The 22317-nt window shown below is 49.7% G+C and overlaps 1 protein-coding gene across 1 annotated transcript in view; it reads right to left on the bottom strand.

Annotated features, from left to right (window-relative positions):
* The window catches only part of ACACB (acetyl-CoA carboxylase beta), a 115184-nt gene that overhangs the window by 36221 nt on the left and 56646 nt on the right, over positions 1-22317 (bottom strand). The window contains 13 exon segments of the mRNA XM_070385980.1: positions 1430-1548; positions 4215-4304; positions 4893-5006; positions 5177-5290; positions 6806-6930; positions 7021-7109; positions 10279-10379; positions 11865-12053; positions 15154-15300; positions 17692-17826; positions 19118-19268; positions 20742-20887; positions 21614-21695. Of these exon segments, the coding sequence (XP_070242081.1) occupies positions 1430-1548; positions 4215-4304; positions 4893-5006; positions 5177-5290; positions 6806-6930; positions 7021-7109; positions 10279-10379; positions 11865-12053; positions 15154-15300; positions 17692-17826; positions 19118-19268; positions 20742-20887; positions 21614-21695 (1602 nt within the window).

Here is a 22317-nt window from a genome sequence, read left to right as displayed (position 1 = left end):
AGGGGGGCTTAGAATCGGAGGTGGAAGGGATAGGGGAAGAGATCCCCCTCTGGCCATGCACAGCGCACCAGGGGCCTGGACCTCAGTCCTGCTGGTCTCTCACCGGACCTCCCCTATGGTCACAAATGCACACAGGTGTGGAGGGTCCAGTCAGGCTCGGCCTGGGGCGGCACGGTGAGATGTCACCCCTTGTGACCTTCCCAGAGGCCTGGAAGAGCAGGGCCGTGGGGCAGCTGAGGCCACAGGTCCCAGGCAAGCTCCTGACCCTTCTAGCCGATAGCAACAGCAAGGGCCTGAGATGGTCAAGGAAGCCCTCCAGGGTCCTCAGTATCTCCCTGGCTGATAATAATGCCATGTGTCTATATATACTAAGGGTCACAACCATGACCAGCACACTCATGTAGGTTCTTCCAAGAAACAAAGTGTGAGTGACTACCCCAGCCTTCTTTCCTAGCAGTGTTGAACTGCTGCAGCGAAGAACTCCAGAGGCAAAGAATTCTAGGACTCCCCTGGTGGTCCAGTGGCTAAGACTCTGTGCTCCCAATGCAGGGGGCCTGGGTTTGATCCCTGGTCAGGGAGCTGGACCCCACGTGCCACAACCACGAGCTCATGTGCCACGACTAAAGACCCCACGTGCTACAGTGAAGACTGAAGCTCTCTTGTGCTGCAACTGAGACCTGGTACAACCCAATAAATAACACAAACAAAGGCAAGGACTGCCTCCTCGGGGGGGGGGGGCAAGTTCAAAAGTTCTTACAGCACATCTCCCACAAGCCCCAAAAGGATCCCAAGCCCCTAGTCAGTCCCCTTTTCTCTCAACTGGGCAAAGGTGACAATCTTTATTTTGTGGGATGAGGAATAAAGCTGAATAGAGGAGAGTGTGGAAGCTCTTAGCACACGACTCGACGCACATCACGCCATCGGACAGTAGTAACAGTATCCGTCACGATCATCAGAGGATCCTCACTATTCACCAACTTGCTGTGTGCCAGGCACGGGCCTGAATGCTGTCTGTGCCTCATTCTTCATCAGGGTCTTGGACAACTTTGTCCAACAGAACTTTCTGCGATGATGGAATGTTCTAGAACCACAATGTCCAATACGGCAGCCACAAGTCACACATGAGCTGGTGTGACCAAGGACCTGAATTCTTAATTTAGTTTTGACGCGTTTTAATTTCAATATCCCACAGGTAGGTAGCAGCTACCAGCCCAGACAGTGCAGAGTTAGGCGGCAGGCATGGGGTTATCTCCATGCTACTGAAAAGAGAATGGAGATGTGGAGAGACGCCAGGCTGGGGAACGGTGTGCCTAATGTCTCCCCAGCAGTTCCCAGACATCCCTGCTGGGTCCCTCCAGAGACAGGACTACAGTGGTCAGGGAGAAAAGAAACATAAGCCACCCCTCCCCAGGTGGGCACCACTCTGTACCGGTGCGGGTGGGAGGAGGGCAGCATGAACTGGAATTCCACCACGCAGGTGCCATCCGGGAACTGGCGGTGCTGCAGGCTGGTTAGCTCATAGGCGATGTAGCCCCTCCGCACATAGACCTGGTGAAACAGGAGCACAGACGCACCTGAGAAAACCCAGGCCGGCGGGCCCCGGAAACAAGCCCAGAACACGGTCCCCAAAGCGGAACAGCGCAAACAGTGCAGACTGTATTTTGGGGGCTCCAAAATCACTACAGATGATGACTGCAGCCAGGAAAGTAAAAGACGCTTACTCCTTGGAAGGAAAGTTATGACCAACCTAGATAGCATATTCAAAAGCAAAGACATTACTTTGCCAACAAAGGTCCATCTGGTCAAGGCTATGGTTTTTCCAGTGGTCATGTATGGATATGAGAGTTGGACGGTGAAGAAAGCTGAGTGCTGAAGAATGGATGCTTTTGAACTGTGGTGTTGGAGAAAACTCTTGCGAGTCCCTTGGACTGCAAGGAGATCCAACCAGTCCATCCTAAAGATCAGTCCTGGGTGTTCATTGGAAGGACTGATGCTAAAGCTGAAACTCCAATACTTTGGCCACCTCATGGGAAGAGTTGACTCATTGGAAAAGACCCTGATGCTGGGAGGGATTGGGGGCAGGAGGAGAAGGGGACGACAGAGGATGAGATGGCTGGATGGCATCACCGACTCGATGGACATGAGTTTGAGTGAACTCCGGGAGTTGGTGATGGACAGGGAGGCCTGGCGTGCTGCGATTCACGGGGTCGCAAAGAGTCGGACACGACTGAGCCACTGAACGGAACTGAACTGAAAGCAGTGAAGAGTAAAATATGCTCACTCTTTAGAATGCTACTTCCTCTGCAAAAGACCAGGTGGTAAATATTTTAGGCTTTTGTGGAATATATCATCTTTATCACAAATCACAACTGCTCAATTCTGCTGCTGTAGGGACTTCCCTGATGGTCCAGTGGTTAAGACTCCGAGCTCCCACTATAAGAGGCACGAGTTTGTGCCATGGACAATATGTAAATGCGTAGACGTGGTTGTATTCCAATAAGACTTTATTTACAAAACTGGGCAGGGGGCCAGATGTGACCCACAGACTATAGTTTGCTGACTCCTGCTCTAGAGTAATGCCATCCAGTGGAAATATAACACAGGCCATGGAGGCAGTTTTAAATTAATTTGAGATTTTCTAGTAGACACTTAAAAGGAGCAGGTAAAGATGATTTTAATAACATACCTCATTTCATCCCCAATAACTAAAATATTATCATTTCAACATGCAACCAATTTTTAAAAATTGAGATATTCTCCATTCTTTCTCCATACTGAGTCTTTGGAATCCAGTGTGTATCCTACAGTCCGAGCACATCTCAGTCAGACTGGCCACATCTTAGGTGCTCACAAGCCACATGTGGCCAGCATATTGGACGGCATGGTTCTGAAGACTAAACATTGGGAATTTTTTTAACTGGATAGGGAATCCAGGGATTAACTGCTATCCTTTGAAATTGCTGCTTGCAAGGCTGGCCCTTGGCTAGCATGTGAGAACTTGGATTTGGGAGGGTTCCCACCATTCCCAGGGAAGAATGGTTGGCAGTGCATTAACTAAGCAAACAGTATGACTTATGCTGAGCATATATTTTCTTCCTGGGAGTCTGGAATTGTGGTATGTGCCAAGCAGAGGGCGCTTATGTGCTGTTGCTGCTGCTAAGTCTCTTCAGTCGTGTCCGACTCTGTGGGACCCCATAGATGGCAGCCCACCAGGTTCCCCCGTCCCTGGGATTCTCCAGGCAAGAACACTGGAGTGGGTTGCTATTTCCTTCTCCAATGCATGAAAGTGAAAAGTGAAAGTGAAGTCACTCAGTCATGTCCAACTCTTCGCAACCCCATGGACTGCAGCCTACCAGGCTCCTCCGTCCATGGGATTTTCCAGGCAAGAGTACTGGAGTGGGGTCGCCTTCTCCAGTGCTTATGTGACCAGCCCTCAATAAAACTCTGGACACTAAGTCTCTAATGAGCTTCCCTGGTAGACAACTTGCACATGTTGCCATAATTTGTTGCTCAAGGAATCAAAAGTTTAGATGAAGTGCCTTGGACCTGGCCCTTGGGGGGTTAGTATTTAACTGTGCCTGTGCCAGAGGAGGCTGGAATAACACACAAGACAGCTGGGGTTACCAGCAAGAACTTTGGACTACGACAGTGAAGTGAAAGTCACTCAGTCATGTCCAACTCTTTGCGACCCCATGGACTACACAGTCCATGGAATTCTCCAGGCCAGAATACTGGAGTGGGTAGCCATTCCCTTTTCCAGGGGATCTTCCCAACCCAGCGATTGAACCCAGGTCTCCTGCATTACAGGCGGATTCTTTACCAGCTGAGCCACAAGGGGAAGCCCAGGAATACTGGAGTGGGTAGCCTATCCCTTTTCCAGCGGATCTTCCCAACCCAGCAATCAAACTGAGGTCTCCTGCATTGTAGGTGGATTCTTTACCAACTGAGCTATTGGACTAAGATAGACTTGATATACATCCTAGCTCTGTCACTTCTTAGCTGTGTGACCTTGAGCAAGTTGCTTCACCTCTCTGAGCCTCCATTCCCTTTTCCGTGAGACGGGTGTAAGTAAAAGGACCTACCTTGGAGAGAAAATGCTGAGATCATGTTTGCCAGGCACATGGCCCAGGGTCAGGCATGTGGAGTGCAGGCAGCAGATGCCAGGACCGACACTGGTCTACTGAAGCTGTTCCAGGGACCTCTCACTTACTTACCTCCAAGGATGCCATGCAAACCACTTTGTTAGCGTGATAGAAGAAAGTGGGCAGCACATCAAAGATGGTTGTTTCTGAGAGTATTAATTTCTACAGGAAATGGAAAGGGAAATAAAGAAGGAAAGCGGAATGCTAACAAATTCCAACCAGCAGTCAGAGGAGGGGAGGGATAGCGGCAGGGAAGAGAGGTTGGTCGTGTTGTTATCACAAAATGCTGCCAGGCTCCAGGCCCATGAGATCTGAATGTGCAGGCAGTTTTGGGTGACTGTTCTCAGGGCTCCCAGCTCTAGCCATAGAGGGGGTGCCTGGAAGCTTGTGAATGAGGCAGATTTAGTGGGTGAGGAGGGGGCCCTGGGAAAATGAAGCCAAGACCCAGCCATGTGAGTGCTCACAGCTTCCAATAAGCTCCATCACATGTGGAGTTTTAACATCATGCCTCCTGAGAGAGCCTTGCTGCCTTGCCATCCATCCTGCAGGACCCAACCTCTCTCAGAGCTACCCCTGGGCCCCCTCAGGCAGCCCTGGCCATGCTGAGCTAAACCACTGGTGCTGGTGATTGTGCCCTGCATCCGAGCACCAATCCATGGAGGGCAGGGAGAGCCCGCCTTCCCACTCCCAGGCCCCACTTGGGCCACGGCATGTGCTCTGTGCAACGTGGAAGGATGCAGATGGCCTCACCTTGAGGTTTTCTGGGCAGAACTGGTGGCCGTACATGTCGATGGCAGACAGGAAAATGGACTCCACTTGGTTGTGCCTCAGCTCGTAGGAGGGGAGGTGGGAGGCAATCAGGACCTGCGAGGGGAAGAGAGGGGATCGAGGGGCTGGGGTGAGCCATCCTCGCAGGGAAGACGCCAAGGGCCGGTCCTGCAGCAAAGGGGCTGTGCATGCGGGGGGCTGGGCATGGTGGAGGATGGCACCCCGTGAGCCCTAGGTGCGGTGGGGACCACAGCCGGCCAGCCTACCTGCCTGGCTCTGAGGGCCACCTTGCAGTGCTCGCTTTTGCTCAGCTGAGTCAGCTCGTCAAGGATGGAGGTCAGCTCATCGGACAGGGATGGGTCTGGGCCACAGAGCTCATCCTTTGGGGGACAGAAACAAGATCCAAGGGGATCTTCTGTTCCACCAGAAGGAGACAGGCCAGCACTCACTGGCCCTTGGCTGGGGGTCCAGCTGCCCCAGCCAACCTCCACAGTCTCATACATAAACCCTCCACCATTCTCCACTGCATTTTCACTCACCCATGCATCCACCCCAAAACATGCCCTAAATTCCTGGCACGAGGGAAAACAGAACCAAGTCTCTGCCTGCATCACTATTAATGGCCAGCAGGTCTAACAGGTATTTACTGTGGCCAGGCAAGCAGCTAGACACTTTCCATTTATTTCCTCAAATGTCCTTCACCCACCGAGGAGTTACTATATGATTCCCATTTTACAGATGAGCAAACTGAGGCTCAGAGAGGCAACGTGCCTTGCCCCGAGGCTACCAAGCACATGCAAGGCAGAGTCATATTTGAACCCAAGGCTCTCCTATCCCTAGGCCCTCTCACTCTTTCCTCTGCACGTCTCTGCCTGACTTAAGGGGCTCAGTTTCAGAGAAGAGGGATGAGGGGAAATAGAAGCAGGTATGAGCAAACAGTAAGGGCTATGTGAGGCTCTAGTGCGGGTATGCAAGCCAACTCTAGGAGCCTTGGCATGGGGGGAGCATCTAGGGCCTGGAGACGTCCTGCCAGAGAGAAGATATAGAGGTGAAACCTGCCAACGAGGCAGGGAGGTTGGTTCCTATGGGCAACCCTCCTCTCTGCTTCTGGAACAAGGGACCTTTCTGCCGGAGACCAGGGCTGGCGCGGCCAGTCTTTGCATCTACTCTTATGCCCTAAATGCAAGAAGGGCTTAGGAAAGGCTCAGAGTTGATGCTCCCTCAATACCCACTAAGACAAAACAGTGACTGCTGGGACCCTGAATACCTGGGCATCACGCCCCGACCTCCGCACCAGGCTGTTCTCCAGGCAGTCACCAGACGGTGGGGCCGGGGAGGGGGGGGTCATTCTTTTCTACTTCTGCATGTCCCTAATTAGAATGAGCCCACATTTTGTTTCTATAATCAGAAAATTTGTTTAACATATTAACATTTCACACACATACACAAGCACACAAGCAGGTCTGTGGTGAAGAAATCTCATGGGAAATTATTCTCAACCTTCTCTCCCTCCCAAATTTTGATTTGCTTTGTGTTATCAAATGGTGGTGACATTCATCGCTATCATTCCCCTGGCCTGTGCCTCCAAGGACAGCATGGAACGCAGGCACTGTCCAACGGCCAGGCTAGTGGTTTGCTAAGACAGGAAAGACTCGAGAGCTCCCTGGTGGCCTAGAGGTTAGCATTCCAGGCTTTCACTGTCATGGCCCAGGTTCAATCCCTGGTCAGGGAAGATCCTACAAGCTGTGCAGCGTGGAGAAATGAATAAACAAGAGAGGAAAGACCCAAGACAAGTTTGGTATGAAGTATTTTAAAATCTGGCGACCAGAATCTTTCCAGGGGAAGCCGGCAGAGCCCTGTCCAACTCTGGGGAAAGGACGCCTTCTCCCGCTTACAATCAACATGATCACCAGCTGGTTCTTCTTGGCCACCTGCGAGTGGGAGAAGATGCAGTCCAACACCTGGGCCATGTCTGGCTTCAGCTGCTCCCGGAGGTTTATCACACACTTGTCATAGTGGGCTGCAGGGGGACAAGAAGCCATGTGGGGTAAGGCTCCGGGCCGCCTGCCCCTGCGGACTCATCACCAGTGCCTGGGGTGGCGACTCTTGCCTTGCTGGAAATGGTGCTCAACCAGTAAATATCTCCGCAGGAGGTCCAAGACCACCGCCTTCATGTAGCCGCGGGCCCCACTGCGGTACCTGGGGAGGAGGAGAAGGCCGCTGAGTGATCAGCTCTGTGTCCTGGGGTGCCTGTCGTCTCCAGCAGGACTTTCAAGACTAGAAAAAGGAGTTCAGTTAAGTTGAGTTGCTCAGTGGTGTCCGACTCTTTGCGACCCCATGGACTGCAGCACGCCTGGCCTCTCTGTGCGTCCCCAACTCCTGGAGTTCACTCAGACCCATGTCCATTGAGTCAGTGATGCCATCCAACCATCTCATCCTCTGTCATCCCCTTCTCCTCCCACCTTCAATCTTTTCCAGCATCAGGGTCTTTTCAAATGAGACATTTCTACGCATCGGGTGGCCAAAGTATTGAAGAGAAAACACTAATAAAGAATCTGGAGGAGGACTTCCCTGATGGTCCAGTGGCTGAGGATCTGCCTTGTAATGCAGGGGACATGGGTTCGTTCCCTGGTCTGGGAACTAACATCCCACATGCTGTGGAGCAACTAAGGCTGCCCACCACGACTGCTGAGCCTGTGTGTCACAACTAGAGAGTCCGTGAGCCGTAAGTAAAGAATCTGCGCGACACAATGAAGATCCTGCATGCCACAGCTAAGACCCAACATAGCCAAACAAATAGATAAATATTTTTAAAAAGAATCTAGAGGCTGCACCCTCGAATCCTTAGGTCTGGGAGGGATGCGTGAGTTGGTCCATCTGTGTTAACTCTGCCAGTCAGAGACAGTGACGACTTGCCCAAGGTCACACATCCAACCAGAGGTCCCCAGAGAGAAGGAAAAACAGTCACAGAGCCGGGATGCTGAATGGGGTCAGCCTTGCCTGAATGAGTGAAGACAAATATTTTCAATTAACCATCCAATGGATAAAGACAATTCGAAAAATAAAACTTGAAAGACATTTACAAATGGTAACCTGGAGGTTCCTTAAACTATTTCCTCTTCCAAACCATTTCGGAACACGAGGAAAGGGACGCTGAGTTTCAGGAAAGTTGAAACCAGCTTTGCCCCAGCACCAGCAAATGACATCAAAAGAGAGTACGAACCAAAAAGGCTCCTGGTTCGTATGTGATTTTTAAAAACACACACGCGCACAATACAGGATATACCTCTGAGATTTATATTTAACACAAGAAGAACGTGCTAGGGAATTGGATTCATTTATCATTTGTTCATACCTCCCGGTCATTTCTCCTATACTAAAGGATGGATTAGGGTTAGTGCTAGAAGAGTTCTGGGGAAAGGATTAGCCTTGGCTATGGAGCTCTCACTTTGTGGGGAATCCAAACGCAAATCTCCTTCCTCAGCTGCAACCCTATATTGTCAGTATGTGTCCTCACAAGCCAAGGAGTGCCCTGAAAAGAAGGGCATTTTCCTATAGCCATCTATCTTCTGCACCTCTTATAGTTTTTGGCACGTGGCTAATATGTGCTGAATTAACTCACTCCAGTCTGAAAATGTTTGAATTCTGTCCAAGAAGGCAAAGCTTTCTTGCTGGGTAGAGTTTTCATACAAAAGGGCAGTTCTTTTTATCAGCAGCATAGTTCTTCCTGCTCAAGAGCTATGTAAGACAAAATACAAGTTCTTAAAGAAAATTCTTTTTAAAAATTCTTACAAAGGTGGGACTATAGAACCCCTTACCCGACTCTTGAGAAATCTGTATGTGGGTCATGAAGTAACAAGTCAGAACCGGACATGAAACAACTTACTGGTGCAAATTGGGAAAGGAGTGTGCCTGAGGCTGTATATGGTCACCTTGCTTGTTTAACTTATATACAGAGTACATCATGCGAAATGCCAGGTTGGATGAAGCTCAAGCCGGAATCAAGATAGCCGGGAGGAATATAAACAACCACAGAATATAAACAAACACCCTCTTGAAGAGGGTGAAAGAAGACAGTGAAAAAGCTGGCTTAAAACGCAACATTTAAAAAACTAAGATCATGGCATCCGGTCCCATCACTTCATGGCAAACTGAAGGGGAAAAAGTGGAAGCAGTGACATGTTTTATTTTCTTGGGCTCCAAAATCACTGTGGACGGTGACTGCAGCCATGAAATTAAAAGATGCTTGCTTCTTGAAAGAAAAGCTATGACAAACCTAAACAGCGTATTGGGCTTCCCTGGTGGCTCAGCTGGTAAAGAATCCACCCGCAATGCAGGAGACCTGGGTTCAATCGCTGGGTTGGGAAGATCCCCTGGAGAAGGGAACAGCTACCCACTCCAGTATTCTGGCCTGGAGAATTCCATGGACTGTATAGTCAATGGGGTTGCAAAGAGTCAGACACGACTGAGGAACTTCCACTTCACTTCACTTCAAACAGCGTATTAAAAAGCAGAGACATCACTTTGCTGACAAAGGTCCGTATTGTTGAAACTATGGTTTTTCTAATAGTCATGTACAGATGTGAGAGTTGGACCATAACGAAGGCTAAGCACTGAAGAATTGATGCTTGAATTGTAGTGCTGGAGAAGACTCTTTGAGAGTCTCTTGGACAGCAAGGAAATCAAACCAGTCAATCCTAAAGGAAATCAACCTTGAATACTCATTGGTAGGACTGATGCTGAAGCTCCAATACTTTGGCCACCTGATGCGAAGAGCTGACTCATTGGAAAAGACCCTGATAATGGGAAAGATTGAGGGAACAGGAGAAGGGGGTGGCAGAGGATGAGATGGTGTCTAACCATCACCAACTCAACGGACATGAATTTGAGCAACCGCTGGGAGATACTGAAGGACAAAGGAGCCTGCAAGAGTTGGTCATAACTGAGCAACTGAACAAATTCTTTACCAATTCCTCCTTTGCAAGGATCCCCCAAAATCACAAGAACAATTTCTAGAATCATTTACAGCTTATTAAGTCATTTCATTCCACTATCTTATAAGAAAAGCTACCATGAGGACTTGCTGTGTTTCCGCACTTTACAAAAGTTAATCTACTGGTAATGCAAAATGATTCAGCATGTGAAGTGTTTTTAATTCCCATTTTACAGACTAGCAAACTGAGACTCGGAAGTAAAGGATGTTGCTTTGTTCTTCTGTTAGGCAGGGCTGTGCCAGGGCTGGAACTGGGGTATCAGACCCTAGGCACTGTCTCTTGGTTTGAGCCTGACCTTAAGATAGCAGCACCCTGGGGCAACACATGGATGAGTAAGTGTGACCACCACATCCCACGGAGGGCCCAGGACTCACTTCTGGACCAGCTGTACAATGCTCTGGGTGTTCATGAAGAAGACCTCCCGGTCGGCCTTCCGCTGCAGGGTGGCTGCGTGGCAGTCCAGGATGGTGGCTATCTGAACGCGAAAACAGGACAAGTCTGGCCGCTCAGACCACACAATCTGCCCACCGCACAGAAGTCACTGGAAGGACCCACCACAGGTTCCCACGCAGAGCCCCCCAGAGGATCATTCAAAAACTCCAACCCAAAGCCCTCTGCCCCCCCAGAAACAGCTCTGTGTGCCCCACTCACCATGTGGCTTGAGGACTAAAGAGCTCAGGATGACAACAATCACATAAAGACTTATGCATGTTCACACCATCCCTCTTCACAAACACTCCACGGAAAGAGGAGAAGGGAATTTCCAACACCAGGGAGCATGAGGGTGTCGGGTGGGCCCTATTTTTACAGTTAGGTTGAATGCTATTGGCATACTGTTTTGTGGCAACAAAAATACCTCTAATGAAAAACCTGCATCAATAACAAATTCCCAGAAGGTTCCAACACATACGATTCTCCACTGTGGTCCTTGAGAGCTTTGTTTTCATTATTTCTTAGTTGAGCTAGAATATATACACTATCATATTCCCCTCCTTCCTTTTAAAGTGTATATTTAATTCAGTGGTTTGTACTATATTCATGGAGATATGCAACCACCATCACTAATTTTAGAGCATTTTCATCACTACCCAAAGAAATCCTATAGCCATGGGCAATCACTCACGCCTGCCCTGAGCCCCTGGCAAACACTAATCTACTGTCTCTTCTCCATGGACCTGCCAACTACGTTTCATATAAATGGAATTGGGCAACGTGAGCTTTTGTGACTGGCTTTTTTCACTGAGAATCAAGCTTTTAAGGTTCATCCCCAGGGTAGCATGAGTCATTTCATTCCTTCTTATGGCCGAACAATATTCCAACTTAGAAGTTGACTTCTGGCAATAAGCTGACTTACACTGACCTCGAGCTCCCCAAATTACTAACTTATGGGTGGTGCAAGGAAGCCCTTCTCACCAGACCGAGGGCATGAAAATAAAAAAGAGGGGACTCTTGCAGATGTAGTTTTCCTTTAACCTGCTTGATAAAAGCAACCCCTCCCTCCAAAAGAACAAAATGAGGCCAATGTAGAATTATTAGAGATTTCTGATACTCCCCGGGAACGGCTTCCATTCTTAGAAAACGTGATATACACGTACAGCCCCACGACTGTCACCCTACACAAACCCGAGGAGGAAGAATCGACACTACACACTAGCGAGAAAAACTCACAAGCTCCTCTCTTGCGTCAGCCAGTGTAGTTCTGGAAAATGCTGACTATTCGCACCAACCACCTACTCCTGTTCCGAATCCGAGGACTACTGATAACTGCTTATGTCCATCTAACGCTGCTGTTTTGGGGGAAAGTGCTGGGATTCTGCAGAGCAGGCGTGAAAGAAAACTCTTTTCAGGCCCCAGCATCTCTGGCTGTCGGTGTGGGTCTCACAAAGCCCGATCTGACGAGAGGCTGGGGGTCCAGGCTGACGGGGGGCTGAGTTCCTGGAGGCTGTGGGTGCAGCCCTACCTGCTGGCTGGGGAACTGGCAGAGCACCGAGGTGATGTTGCTGGCGTACTGGGCCATCACCCTGCGGACGGCCTTCTCCACGGGGGCGGGAACGCGGCCCGACACACTGGTCATGATCTCCTGAAGCTCCAGCAGCGGCAGCGACGGGTGCCGGAGGGCCCTCAGGAGCTTCTGCACCCAGTCCTTCAGCTGCAGCGGGACCAGAGCATCGGCCTGAGGCCTACAGCCACCCAGCACGCGGCGGGCGGCGCCCGACACACTAAGCCATCCAGGCCCCGTGCACGCTAGCAGCCCCTCTGGCACAGTCCCGGGGGGAACGGCCCCAGCCACAGAGGGGGCGGAACACCCACCCGGCTTCCCCCCCCGGGACGGCCCCACTCCCCATCCTGTGCTTCCAAACTGCCAGCCTGGTGCGGGGTCAGGACATCAAGCTTTGCAAAGCATAGATGTTTGTGGGACGCTTGCTTTGTGCCAGACGCTGTTTGAGGACCCAAATTGACCTGTTCTCACTTGATCCTCAGAAACAACCCTAGGGAGTAGGTATAATCCGTACTCCCATTTCCCGTTTGAGGATATTGAAACAGAGAGGTTAATTGTTACCCAAAGTCACCCAGCTAGCAGGAAGCAAGGCCAGGATGCAAACTCAGAGACTCTTAATAGCTGCACTGCCCTGCTTCTGGGTCACCGGAACTGTTGATGGTTTTTGAATGGGAAGGAGAAAGTTGTCAATGCCGTAATGTGGTTGTAAGGTTTGAACTTGAAACCACGCACACACTGGCAACTGCAGAGGCTAAAAAAATGTTGCAGTGCTGGTAATTAGGCAGCCTAACATAGGGGCTAAGCACACGGACTCTGAAGCGGGAGGGTCATTGTTCAAACCCCTCTTTGCCTCCTTATGGGTGAAAGGACCTAACAGAAGCAGAAGATATTAAGAAGAGGTGGCAAGAATACACAGAAGAACTGTACAAAAAAGATCTTCATGACCAAAATAATCACGATGGTGTGATCACTCACCTAGAGCCAGACATCCTGGAATGTGAAGTCAAGTGGGCCTTAGAAAGCGTCAGTACAAACAAAGCTAGTGGAGGTGATGGAATTCCAGTTGTGCTATTTCAAATCCTGAAAGATGATGCTGTGAAGGTGCTGCACTCAATATGCCAGCAAATTTGGAAAACTCAGCAGTGGCCACAGGATTGGAAAAGGTCAGTTTTCATTCCAATCCCAAGAAAGGCAATGCCAAAGAATGCTCAAACTACTGCACAATTGCACTCATCTCACATGCTAGTAAAGTAATGCTCAAAATTCTCCAAGCCAGGCTTCAGCAATACGTGAACCGTGAACTTCCAGATGTTCAACCTGGTTTTAGAAAAGGCAGAGGAACCAGAGATCAAATTGCCAACATCTGCTGGATCATCGAAAAAGCAAGAGAGTTCCAGAAAAACATCTATTTCTGCTTTATTGACTATGCCAAAGCTTTTGATTGTGTGGATCACAATAAACTGTGGAAAATTCTGAAAGTGATGGGAATACCAGACCACCTGACCTGCCTCTTGAGAAACCTATATGCAGGTCAGGAAGCAACAATGAGAACTGGACATGGAACAACAGACTGGTTCAAAATAGGAAAAGGGGTACATCAAGGCTGTGTATTGTCACCCTATTTATTTAACTTCTATGCAGAGTACATCATGAGAAACGCTGGGCTGAAAGAAGCACAAGCTGGAATCAAGATTGCCGGGAGAAATATCAATAACCTCAGATATGCAGATGACACCACCCTTATGGCAGAAAGTGAAGAGGATCTAAAAAACCTCTTGATGAAAGTCAAAGATGAGAGTGAAAAAGTTGGCTTAAAGCTCAACATTCAGAAAACGAAGATCATGGCATCTGGTCCCATCACTTCATGGCAAATAGATGGGGAAACAGTGGAAACAGTGTCAGACTTTATTTTTGGGGGCTCCAAAATCACTGCAGATGGTGACTGCAGCCATGAAATTAAAAGATGCTTACTCCTTGGAAGGAAAGTTATGACCAACCTAGATAGCATATTCAAAAGCAGAGACATTACTTTGCCAACAAAGGTCCATCTGGTCAAGGCTATGGTTTTTCCAGTGGTCATGTATGGATGTGAGAGTTGGACTGTGAAGAAAGCTGAGTGCCGAAGAATTGATGCTTTTGAACTGCGATGTTGAAGAAGACTCTTAAGAGTCCCTTGGACTGCAAGGAGATCCAACCAGTCCATTCTGAAGGAGATCAGTCCTGGGTGTTCTTTGGAAGGAATGATGCTGAAGCTGAAACTCCAGTACTTTGGCCACCTCATGTGAAGAGTTGAGTCATTGGAAAAGACTCTGATGCTGGGAGGGATTGGGGGCAGGAGGAGAAGGGGACGACAGAGGATGAAATGGCTGGATGGCATCATGGACTCTATGGACGTGAGTCTGAGTGAACTCCAGGAGTTGGTGATGGACAGGGAGGCCTGGCGTGCTGTGATTCATGGGGTTGCAAAGAGTTGGACACGACTGAGTGACTGAACTGAGCTGAACTGACTGAAGGCAAGTTTTGTAGCCTCTCTGTGTCTCAGTTTCCTCACCTATAAAACGGAATAATAAGAGTTCCTACCTCCCTGTTGTTGGGAAGGTGAAATGACTTAATAAGTGTTAAGTGCTTAATAAGCACTTAACTTAATAACACTTAATAAGCACTTAACTTAATAACACTTAATAAGCACTTAACTTAATAACACTTAATAAGTGTTAAGTGGTAGCTGGCACATAGCATGTACCAGACTAGAGCTGGCCATTATTACCATGACCACCATCACTGTGATGGACTATTCTGGGATAGAAGGTAATGTAGCAGTAGTTTTATAGCTACTGATGTCGAGTTCAGCAGCACAGGTCCTTCACAGAGGTCTGCAAATTTGAGGACTTACTTCTCTACAGACAACGGGACCCTGGATGAACAGAGTTGTGTCTCTGGACAAAGTCGCTTCCTTACTGTCTCTTTAACAGGTGACCCACATCGACTCTTCTCTTAGAACATGAACATTCTGTGTTGAGCTGAACTGAATCAACAAAAGCAATGTAACCTTTACACTGGTTTATAATCAGAGAGAAACGTACTCTGATGTATACAACGAAACTGAGGAATCCCCTGAGAACAGGTCCTTGACAGAAATGAGAGACTTTCTCATTTCTTACCCCAATAAAGATCTCTGGGATCTTTGGGCTCTTCACCTGTACCTACGCACGTGTGCGCAATGCACACCTACCCTGCACACGTGACCCACCTTGATGCTAAAAATAGGCTCCGGCAGACAGTAGCCATTCATGATGTTGGTGAGATTTTCCAGGACGCTGTGAAAAACCTGGTGCAGCTTCTCTCCGAGGATGGGCAGCGTGGGCTGTGAGGGGAGCTCCCCCGTGAACGGCTCAGCCTGATGAGACACAACAGGAGCCAGAGGTCAAGACCACCATGGCCTCCAAAGGAGACGGACCAGCCAAGGGCCAAGGCAGAGCCACCAACACACAATATGTACACCACACACACAGTGTGGTTAGGATGAAGCCTGAAGGGGAGGGGGACAGAAGAAAGCATCCTCTTGGAAAGTTAAAATTGCTCATACACACCCGTTTGAGGGTTCCAAATCTTCCCCTTGGTAAATACCGTAGTCACTTATGTATTCTAAATAATTTTGGAGAGTGTTAGATGTGATTGTTTTTTAAAAAAAAATGTTCACATGTAGAGGTCAGGGGAAGTCATTGTGGCTTCTACATGAGTTAACTTGAATTTCATACTAACTAAGCAGCCTGTTTGTAGCCAAACATACACTGGACATCTGCTTTAATTATTAAAGAAAAGAGCACACTCACCAGAAGTACAGAAAGTCCATGTTAAAAATAAAGATGAGTATGGCTGAGTCCCTTTGCCGTCCGCCTGAAGCTATCACAAAATTACTAATTGGCTATACTCCAATACAAAATAAAAAGCTAAAAAATAAATAAAACAGAGATGCAATGCCTTCCCTCCTGGGATGCCAATGCTGGTTCTCTGATGCTAGCAGGACTCCCTTCCTGGGCGCCAAGGCCATGGTGACTTGCTGTGCACACGCTGGTCTGGTTTTTTCCTTTTCCTTTTTTTTTTTTTTTAAATCTTAGAGGAAAGTCTTCCTGATTTGTTTCATGTTCATTGCTCCGACAAGACACAAAACTGTGCTGAAAACCATGCTTCTTGGGAGCAATTCCTCAGAGTTATCTGCAAGGTTGTCTTCCAGGCCGTGGTCCTCAGTTTGGCTCAAATAAAATGCTTTTCATATTGCTGATTATTTTTGCTGACAGATGTTTTTGTTTGGCTTTGCTTTCTAACCAATATCATCTCCCTATTTTTCTATTTCTTTTCAGCTTTGCTCAAATCCCAAAGATGAATGCCTAGCACAGAGAAAATTTAGGAAACTCTCATACAAATGTACAAACAAAAAGCTCCCCAAAGGGACTTCCTTGGTGGTCCAGTGGCTAAGGCTCTGTCTTACAACGCAGGGGGTACAGGTTCAAATCCTGGTCAGGGAACTAAGATTCCACATATTGTGAGGTGAGGCCAAACATTTTTTTTTTTTAAAAAGGGGCAACACTGACTTCATGCATTCATTCATCTGTTAATTTATTTTACAAATATCTACTCAATATGGAGTAGGAAATGGCAATCCATTCCAGTATTCCTGCCTGGAAAATCCCACGGACAGAGGAGCCTGGCGGGCTACAGTCCGTGGGATCGCAAAGAGTCGGACACGACTAAGCGACTGAGCACATCCACTTACCACTGACCGTGTGAGGCACTGGAAGCTGGGAGTTGGGAGCATGCTATTCTGCTGGCCCAGAACCCTCAGCTTCCCATCCCCTCCGCTCCGCTCCCAGCCCTGCAGGCTCCTTTCGCCCTTCAAGATCAACTGGAGGGCTTCCTTTCTTCACAATCTGCTGCTGCTTCTCCCTCTGGACCTCCAGAGCCAGCGGCCAAGGACGGTCCCTCTGATTGAGCTGAATTACAAGGATTTATCTGCCTGTCTTTCTCACAGGCAATCATGAGCCTGCTGGGACTGGTGGCTGGGTTCCTGTCTCCAGACCCCAGCCCGGCGGGAAACATCTGCTAAAACGAATCACAAGGTAGACACAGATTCATTTCCTGTTATCTAACAAGCTCACTCTACTCCTAGCTTTGGGAACCCTCGGAAGACAATAATGAAAAGACAGAGGAGAGAACAAATGAAACTGATACGACAGTCTGGAAAAAAGAGACAATTTGATTAAAAAAAAAAAAATGCTTTTCTAGCTTTTTTCCTTCCTGGGCATATATGCTAATTATTGTAGAGAAAAACAAACATTACCTGCATGACGGGGGAGCCACTTCCCTGCACGCCTGGCCTACTGTAGGAGGGCAGGTCGCTTCACGTCTAGGAGACGTGACAATGCTATATAATGCACTGCGGGGAAGAGGGCTGCGTCAGAGTTTACAGGAAATGAGAGGACGAGCCCTGTGCACATCTCGGGGAAGGTTCTTCTGGGCAGAGGGAGCTGGCCCGAGGGGGAGGAGTCCAGAGAGTGTGATTAAGGCGGAGAGGGAGGCAGAGGGTGAAGCCAGGGAAGAAAGTGGGACACAGCCCCTGGGGCACCCTGAAGATCATCGGAAGCATGTGAGTTTTGCTCTTAGTGGGATGCTGAGGAGGGTGTGGGCACAGGCAGGCACCTTCCTGTGCCCATCGTGGTGGGTGACGCTCGAGGGCCAGGAGCCACCGGCCTGTCCATCTCACGGAGTAGCTGTGCCGTGTGTCACATACCGGGCGCACTTTAGAAGGGTCATCGAGCTCCAGCCTGGCCACCACGCAGCCAGCTTCCAACACAGCCCCCGGGCGCCTGACATACTTCACCCGGCCACTTTCCTGCACGTTCAGGGTCGTGGTCATCTTCATGACCTGTTTTGCACAAAGAAGTGATTTCTACTTAGGTGGGGCCCCTCGGGTCTGGCCTGGGTCACCCCAAACTAGCAATTCTGGAGCACGGACTGTGTCACTTACAAAGAATGACCCTGTGGGCAGAGTTCAAGTGCACTGGGGAGAGAGGAGCAGCATTTACACAATCTATCGTGTGCCAGGCACGGCGCTGGTCATAAATCTTTACCACCTGCAAAGCCAGTCAGGGAGGCTGGTGTTCACTGTGCCCATTTTACAGCTGTGGAAACTGCTCCTTATTTCCAAATGAAGGCCTTTCTCTTAGAAACACAGCTAAATCATATGATGTATATGATGTAGGGTGATTGATACATATCTTCCTAAAATGAGGTACTTTTTATGACTGGCTCCTTTTCTTAAAGGCAGAGAGAAAACCCTCTGGGGAATGAAGAATGTGCTCCCAGTCCAGTCATCAGCCCCTTTAACTGGTCTGAGTCTGGCCGTGTGGACACAATGAATGTTGTTAGCATGTATGGGCTTCAGACAGACAGGACCATCCTGCTCTTTGCTCAAAAGTTCATAGCTTGGTCAATCAGGTCAGCCAGGCCTGGGCTGGAATCCCTGCACCCCACCCATCACTCTGTGATCTCTAGCACATGCTGTCCGCTCTCTGAGCCTCAGTTTCCCTAACTGTAAAATGGGAGCGGGGGAATGACAGGCTTGTCTCATAGGGCACTGATAAGGATTAAGCCAGAGGGCGCACAGCAAGAGGCCAACAGGTGTCGGCTCCCACCACTGCTGCATCTTCATTACAAAATTCATTCTTTTCCTTGGCAGCAGAGAATGAGCAGGTTGGAATCCTCGCTTTGTGTGACCTTGAGTGAGTTTCTTAGGCTGCCTGGGTCCCATGTCTTCATGTGCAAAATGGAGGTTCTGTTTGGGTCCAACTTACGATTGCCAGGAACATTAAAGAAGGAATTAAAGACAGAGAAAATGCTTAGAAGGGTGCCTGCCATGTGGTAAGTGCTTTGCAGGTGTTGGGTTACCACTTTTTAATTGTCAGCATCATTATCATTTATCAGCTGGGGAGGTACACATTTTTTGAGATTTTTTTTTTTCCTATGGAATAAGGCAGGGAACTGGGGCTGAACCCCCCACGCAGTGGCTGTTTGAGGGATCTGCATGAGAGAACTCAGGAGAAAGGGGCGGTCTGTTGGCTTGAGTGCAGCAGCCTGCCCAGAGGGTCCTCCCTTGGGGAGTGGGTACGAGGGCGGCCAGGCTGCAGCCCCACCCTGGGGGCCAGCTCTGCAGTCACCTCTATCTCGGCGTAGCTGCCCCCAGCCTCAACGTGTTCCCCGTCTGCCACAGTGTACTTCACCAGCTTCCCAGCCGAAGGGGATCTCAGGACTGTGGGGTCATTCTCCTTCTCAAACACGCACGTCTTGTTGCCAATGGTGATTCGGTAACTGGAGAGAGAAGGAGGTGGTGGGGACACTGGAGGGTACCATCTACCAAGGTGCCGGAGTCAGGCTTCTGACAGTGTCTTCCCTCCCTAACAGCAGCCAGGAGCATCACCCTGGGATGGTTTGAGTGACTCACTCCACTCTTCCCAAATGGTGTTGACAATTACCCCAAAGACTTTGGGTGTGAACTGGGGTGGGGCCCCTTCTTGGCAGAAAACTAGCTCCTTTTCCTAACATAATTCCAACAGGCTCTGGCACAGAGAAAGCAATCAGCAATATCGGTATTATTCAATACACACTGACCCAGGGAAAGGCTTCTCCTTATAGTAGAACCGCTTCTCTGGTGGCTCAGACAGTAAAGAATCTGCCTGAAGTGCGGGAGACCTGGGTTCGATCCCTGGGTTGGGACGATCCCCTGAAGAAGGGAATAGCTACCCACTCCAGTATTCTTCCCTGGAGAATCCCCATGGACAGAGGAGCTCTGGTCCAGGGTCACAGAGTCAAATATGACTGACAGACTAACTCTTTCACTTTCTGTAACAGAACCAGGAAGAGCATGCCCCATGGGCGGTGCCTATAATCACCCTGAATATCCTTGGTAGAGAGAACATGGGTTAAAAAAAGGTAACACAATGCCGATTTGGGGTGTATCTTGTCTGCCTTCTTCCATGGAGGACTGGGAAAGGAACCTGCATTCCCTAACTGGAGCTTTTTCAAGCCTGGGGTCTCTGGAAACCCCACCCTCCATTCCTCCCCCACTTTACTCTTCTTGGCCTGGGGTCTTTGCTGCCTGTTCAGCTCGGGGGTGGGAGTAGGGGTTTGTGTTTCATTGTGTGAGCTCGGGTTGGTCAGACACCCCAGAGTAACAGGGTCTCCATCTCGTGAGGCTCCCCACACCGAGTGCTTCCGGGTCACCCCATGCTCCACCCATCCTGACCCACAGCAACCTTCCCTGCTGCCATCCACTTGTTCGATGCGTCTCTTCCCTGACAAGACTCCGTGAGTCGTGACCACGGGTCTCTGCTGACACCTAGCCTGACACCTGGGTTAAGTATTGAGTTGGCCAGAAAGTTTATTCGTAGGTAACATCTTACAGAAAAACCCAAGCGAACATTTTGGCCGACCCAACAGATGCTCAAATAAATAGCCATTACCCTAACTGGATAACCGCATCTTCTCCCAGCCTTGCTCCGATGGGTGTGGACACTGCAGCTCAGACCCGGAGCTGAGGGGACTCAGTGCACCTCACAGGCTGTGGAGCTGGCAGCCCTGAATCCGTCCACATTGCTAGAAAAGGGATGCCTAGGGACCTTCCATGGATGCCAACCTGCAGCCTGGGATTCCACCCTCAAGATGAACCTCCCCAAGAGCCCCAGAAGGTCCTAGAGAAGGTGCCTTGGCTAAGAGCCTGAGCCTGCACATGGACCTCGTGTGGATGGGTGGGGGAGCTGGCTCTGGGTGTCCCTGGCCACACACCTGTCCACCTCCTCCTTCAGGTAGGTGGTGTAGCTGTTGCCGCTGCAGGACAGCAGTAGCCCCCCATCGTTCAGCCGGTGGGCGTCGATCTCGATGTGAGAGCCGTTCATGATGAGCACGAACATGGTCGGAGACTGCCGGGCCACCTGTGGGGACAGGTTCTGCCCTTGAGCCGTGGTTCTGCTCGCATGCTGTGAGGGGCTGAACAGTGTCCCCCCAGGTCCACGTCCTTCCCAGAACCTCGGCACATCACCTTACTCGGAAACAGGGTCTTTGCAGATGTAGTCAGTTAAGGAGGGGTCACGCCGGATTAGGGTGAGCCCTGAATCCAGTCTGACTGGTATTCTTGTAAGACGAGAAGAGACCCAGACAGGCACAGTAGGAAGATGAAGACAGACAGACACAGACGCACTCACAGGGGGCCGTACCAAGCCAGACGCTGGCAGCAATTGGAGTGATAACCTCTAAGCCAAGGAACACCGAGGACTGTCCACAACCACCGGAAGCTAGGAAAGGGGTGGTTCCTGGGAGCCTAAGAGACCTCAGCACAGCCAACACCTTGATGTTGGACTTCTGGCCTCCAGAACTGAGAGGCAATGAATTTCTGGTGAAACTGGTGAAGACACCGGTTTATGGAACTTAATTACGGCAGCCGTGGGAAACCAATACATGCTCTATGATGCCATGTTTGTGCACGAGGCCCAAGCCTACGGGTTCTGAACCCAAAGCCCATAGGTCTCAAGGTCACGGGACTGCAAGGGGAGTCCCGGGAGCAGGCGTGGAAAATCCATTGCAGGGGTGGCGCGCGGCAGAAATAAAACTCCCTTGAGCCCCCAGAGTGTTGGAGACATCCAAGAAATAGAGACCTTTACCTTGAGAATGTACTTGACACCTCCATAGATTAATTCCACGTCCACGATGTTCAGCAGAGAGTCTGCGGGGAGGACCTGGCCCCTGGGAGAGAAGACAGACCTGCAGTGAGTCTAGGAGTGACCAAGAACTCTGCGGCCATCCATTCTCTGGACTTAAAAAGCTACCTGCTCTTTGCCTCTCCTAAGCATCACCATGGCTGGTTGATAAAGTCAAAGGATGGACAGTCCCAAGGAACCTGATATCCCTTAGAACTGAAGGAAACTGGTCTTGCTGCAGGATGTGAAATTTCAAAAGGGCTTCCCAAGAAGCAAACTCCACGCTGCTTCTTCTCGGAACAAGTCCTTACGTGGGAATCCTGCCACCTGCTCGTGAAAGAAACCAGCGCACAGACAGGGCCTCTGCTGCTGCTGTTTAGATGCTTCAGTCGAGTCCGACTCTGTGCAATCCTATGGACTATAGTTTGCCGGGCTCCTCTGTCCATGGGAGTTCCCAGGCAAGAGTACTGGAGTGGGTTGCCATGTCCTCCTCCAGGAGATCTTCCCGACCCAGGGATCGAACCCAGGTCTCCTGCATTGCAGGCAGATTCTTTACCGCTGAGCCACCAGGGAAGCCCATACTGTGACTCTATTACCATTCAAAAGCATATTGTCTGGGACATCCCTGGTGGTCCAATGGCTAAGCCTTGGCGCTTACAATACAGGGG

The sequence above is a fragment of the Bos mutus genome, chromosome 17 (assembly GCF_027580195.1).
Source record: "Bos mutus isolate GX-2022 chromosome 17, NWIPB_WYAK_1.1, whole genome shotgun sequence".
Taxonomy (NCBI): Eukaryota; Metazoa; Chordata; class Mammalia; order Artiodactyla; family Bovidae; genus Bos; species Bos mutus.
Note: the sequence above shows the minus strand (reverse complement) of the source record. Positions and strands in the feature narration are given on the sequence as shown.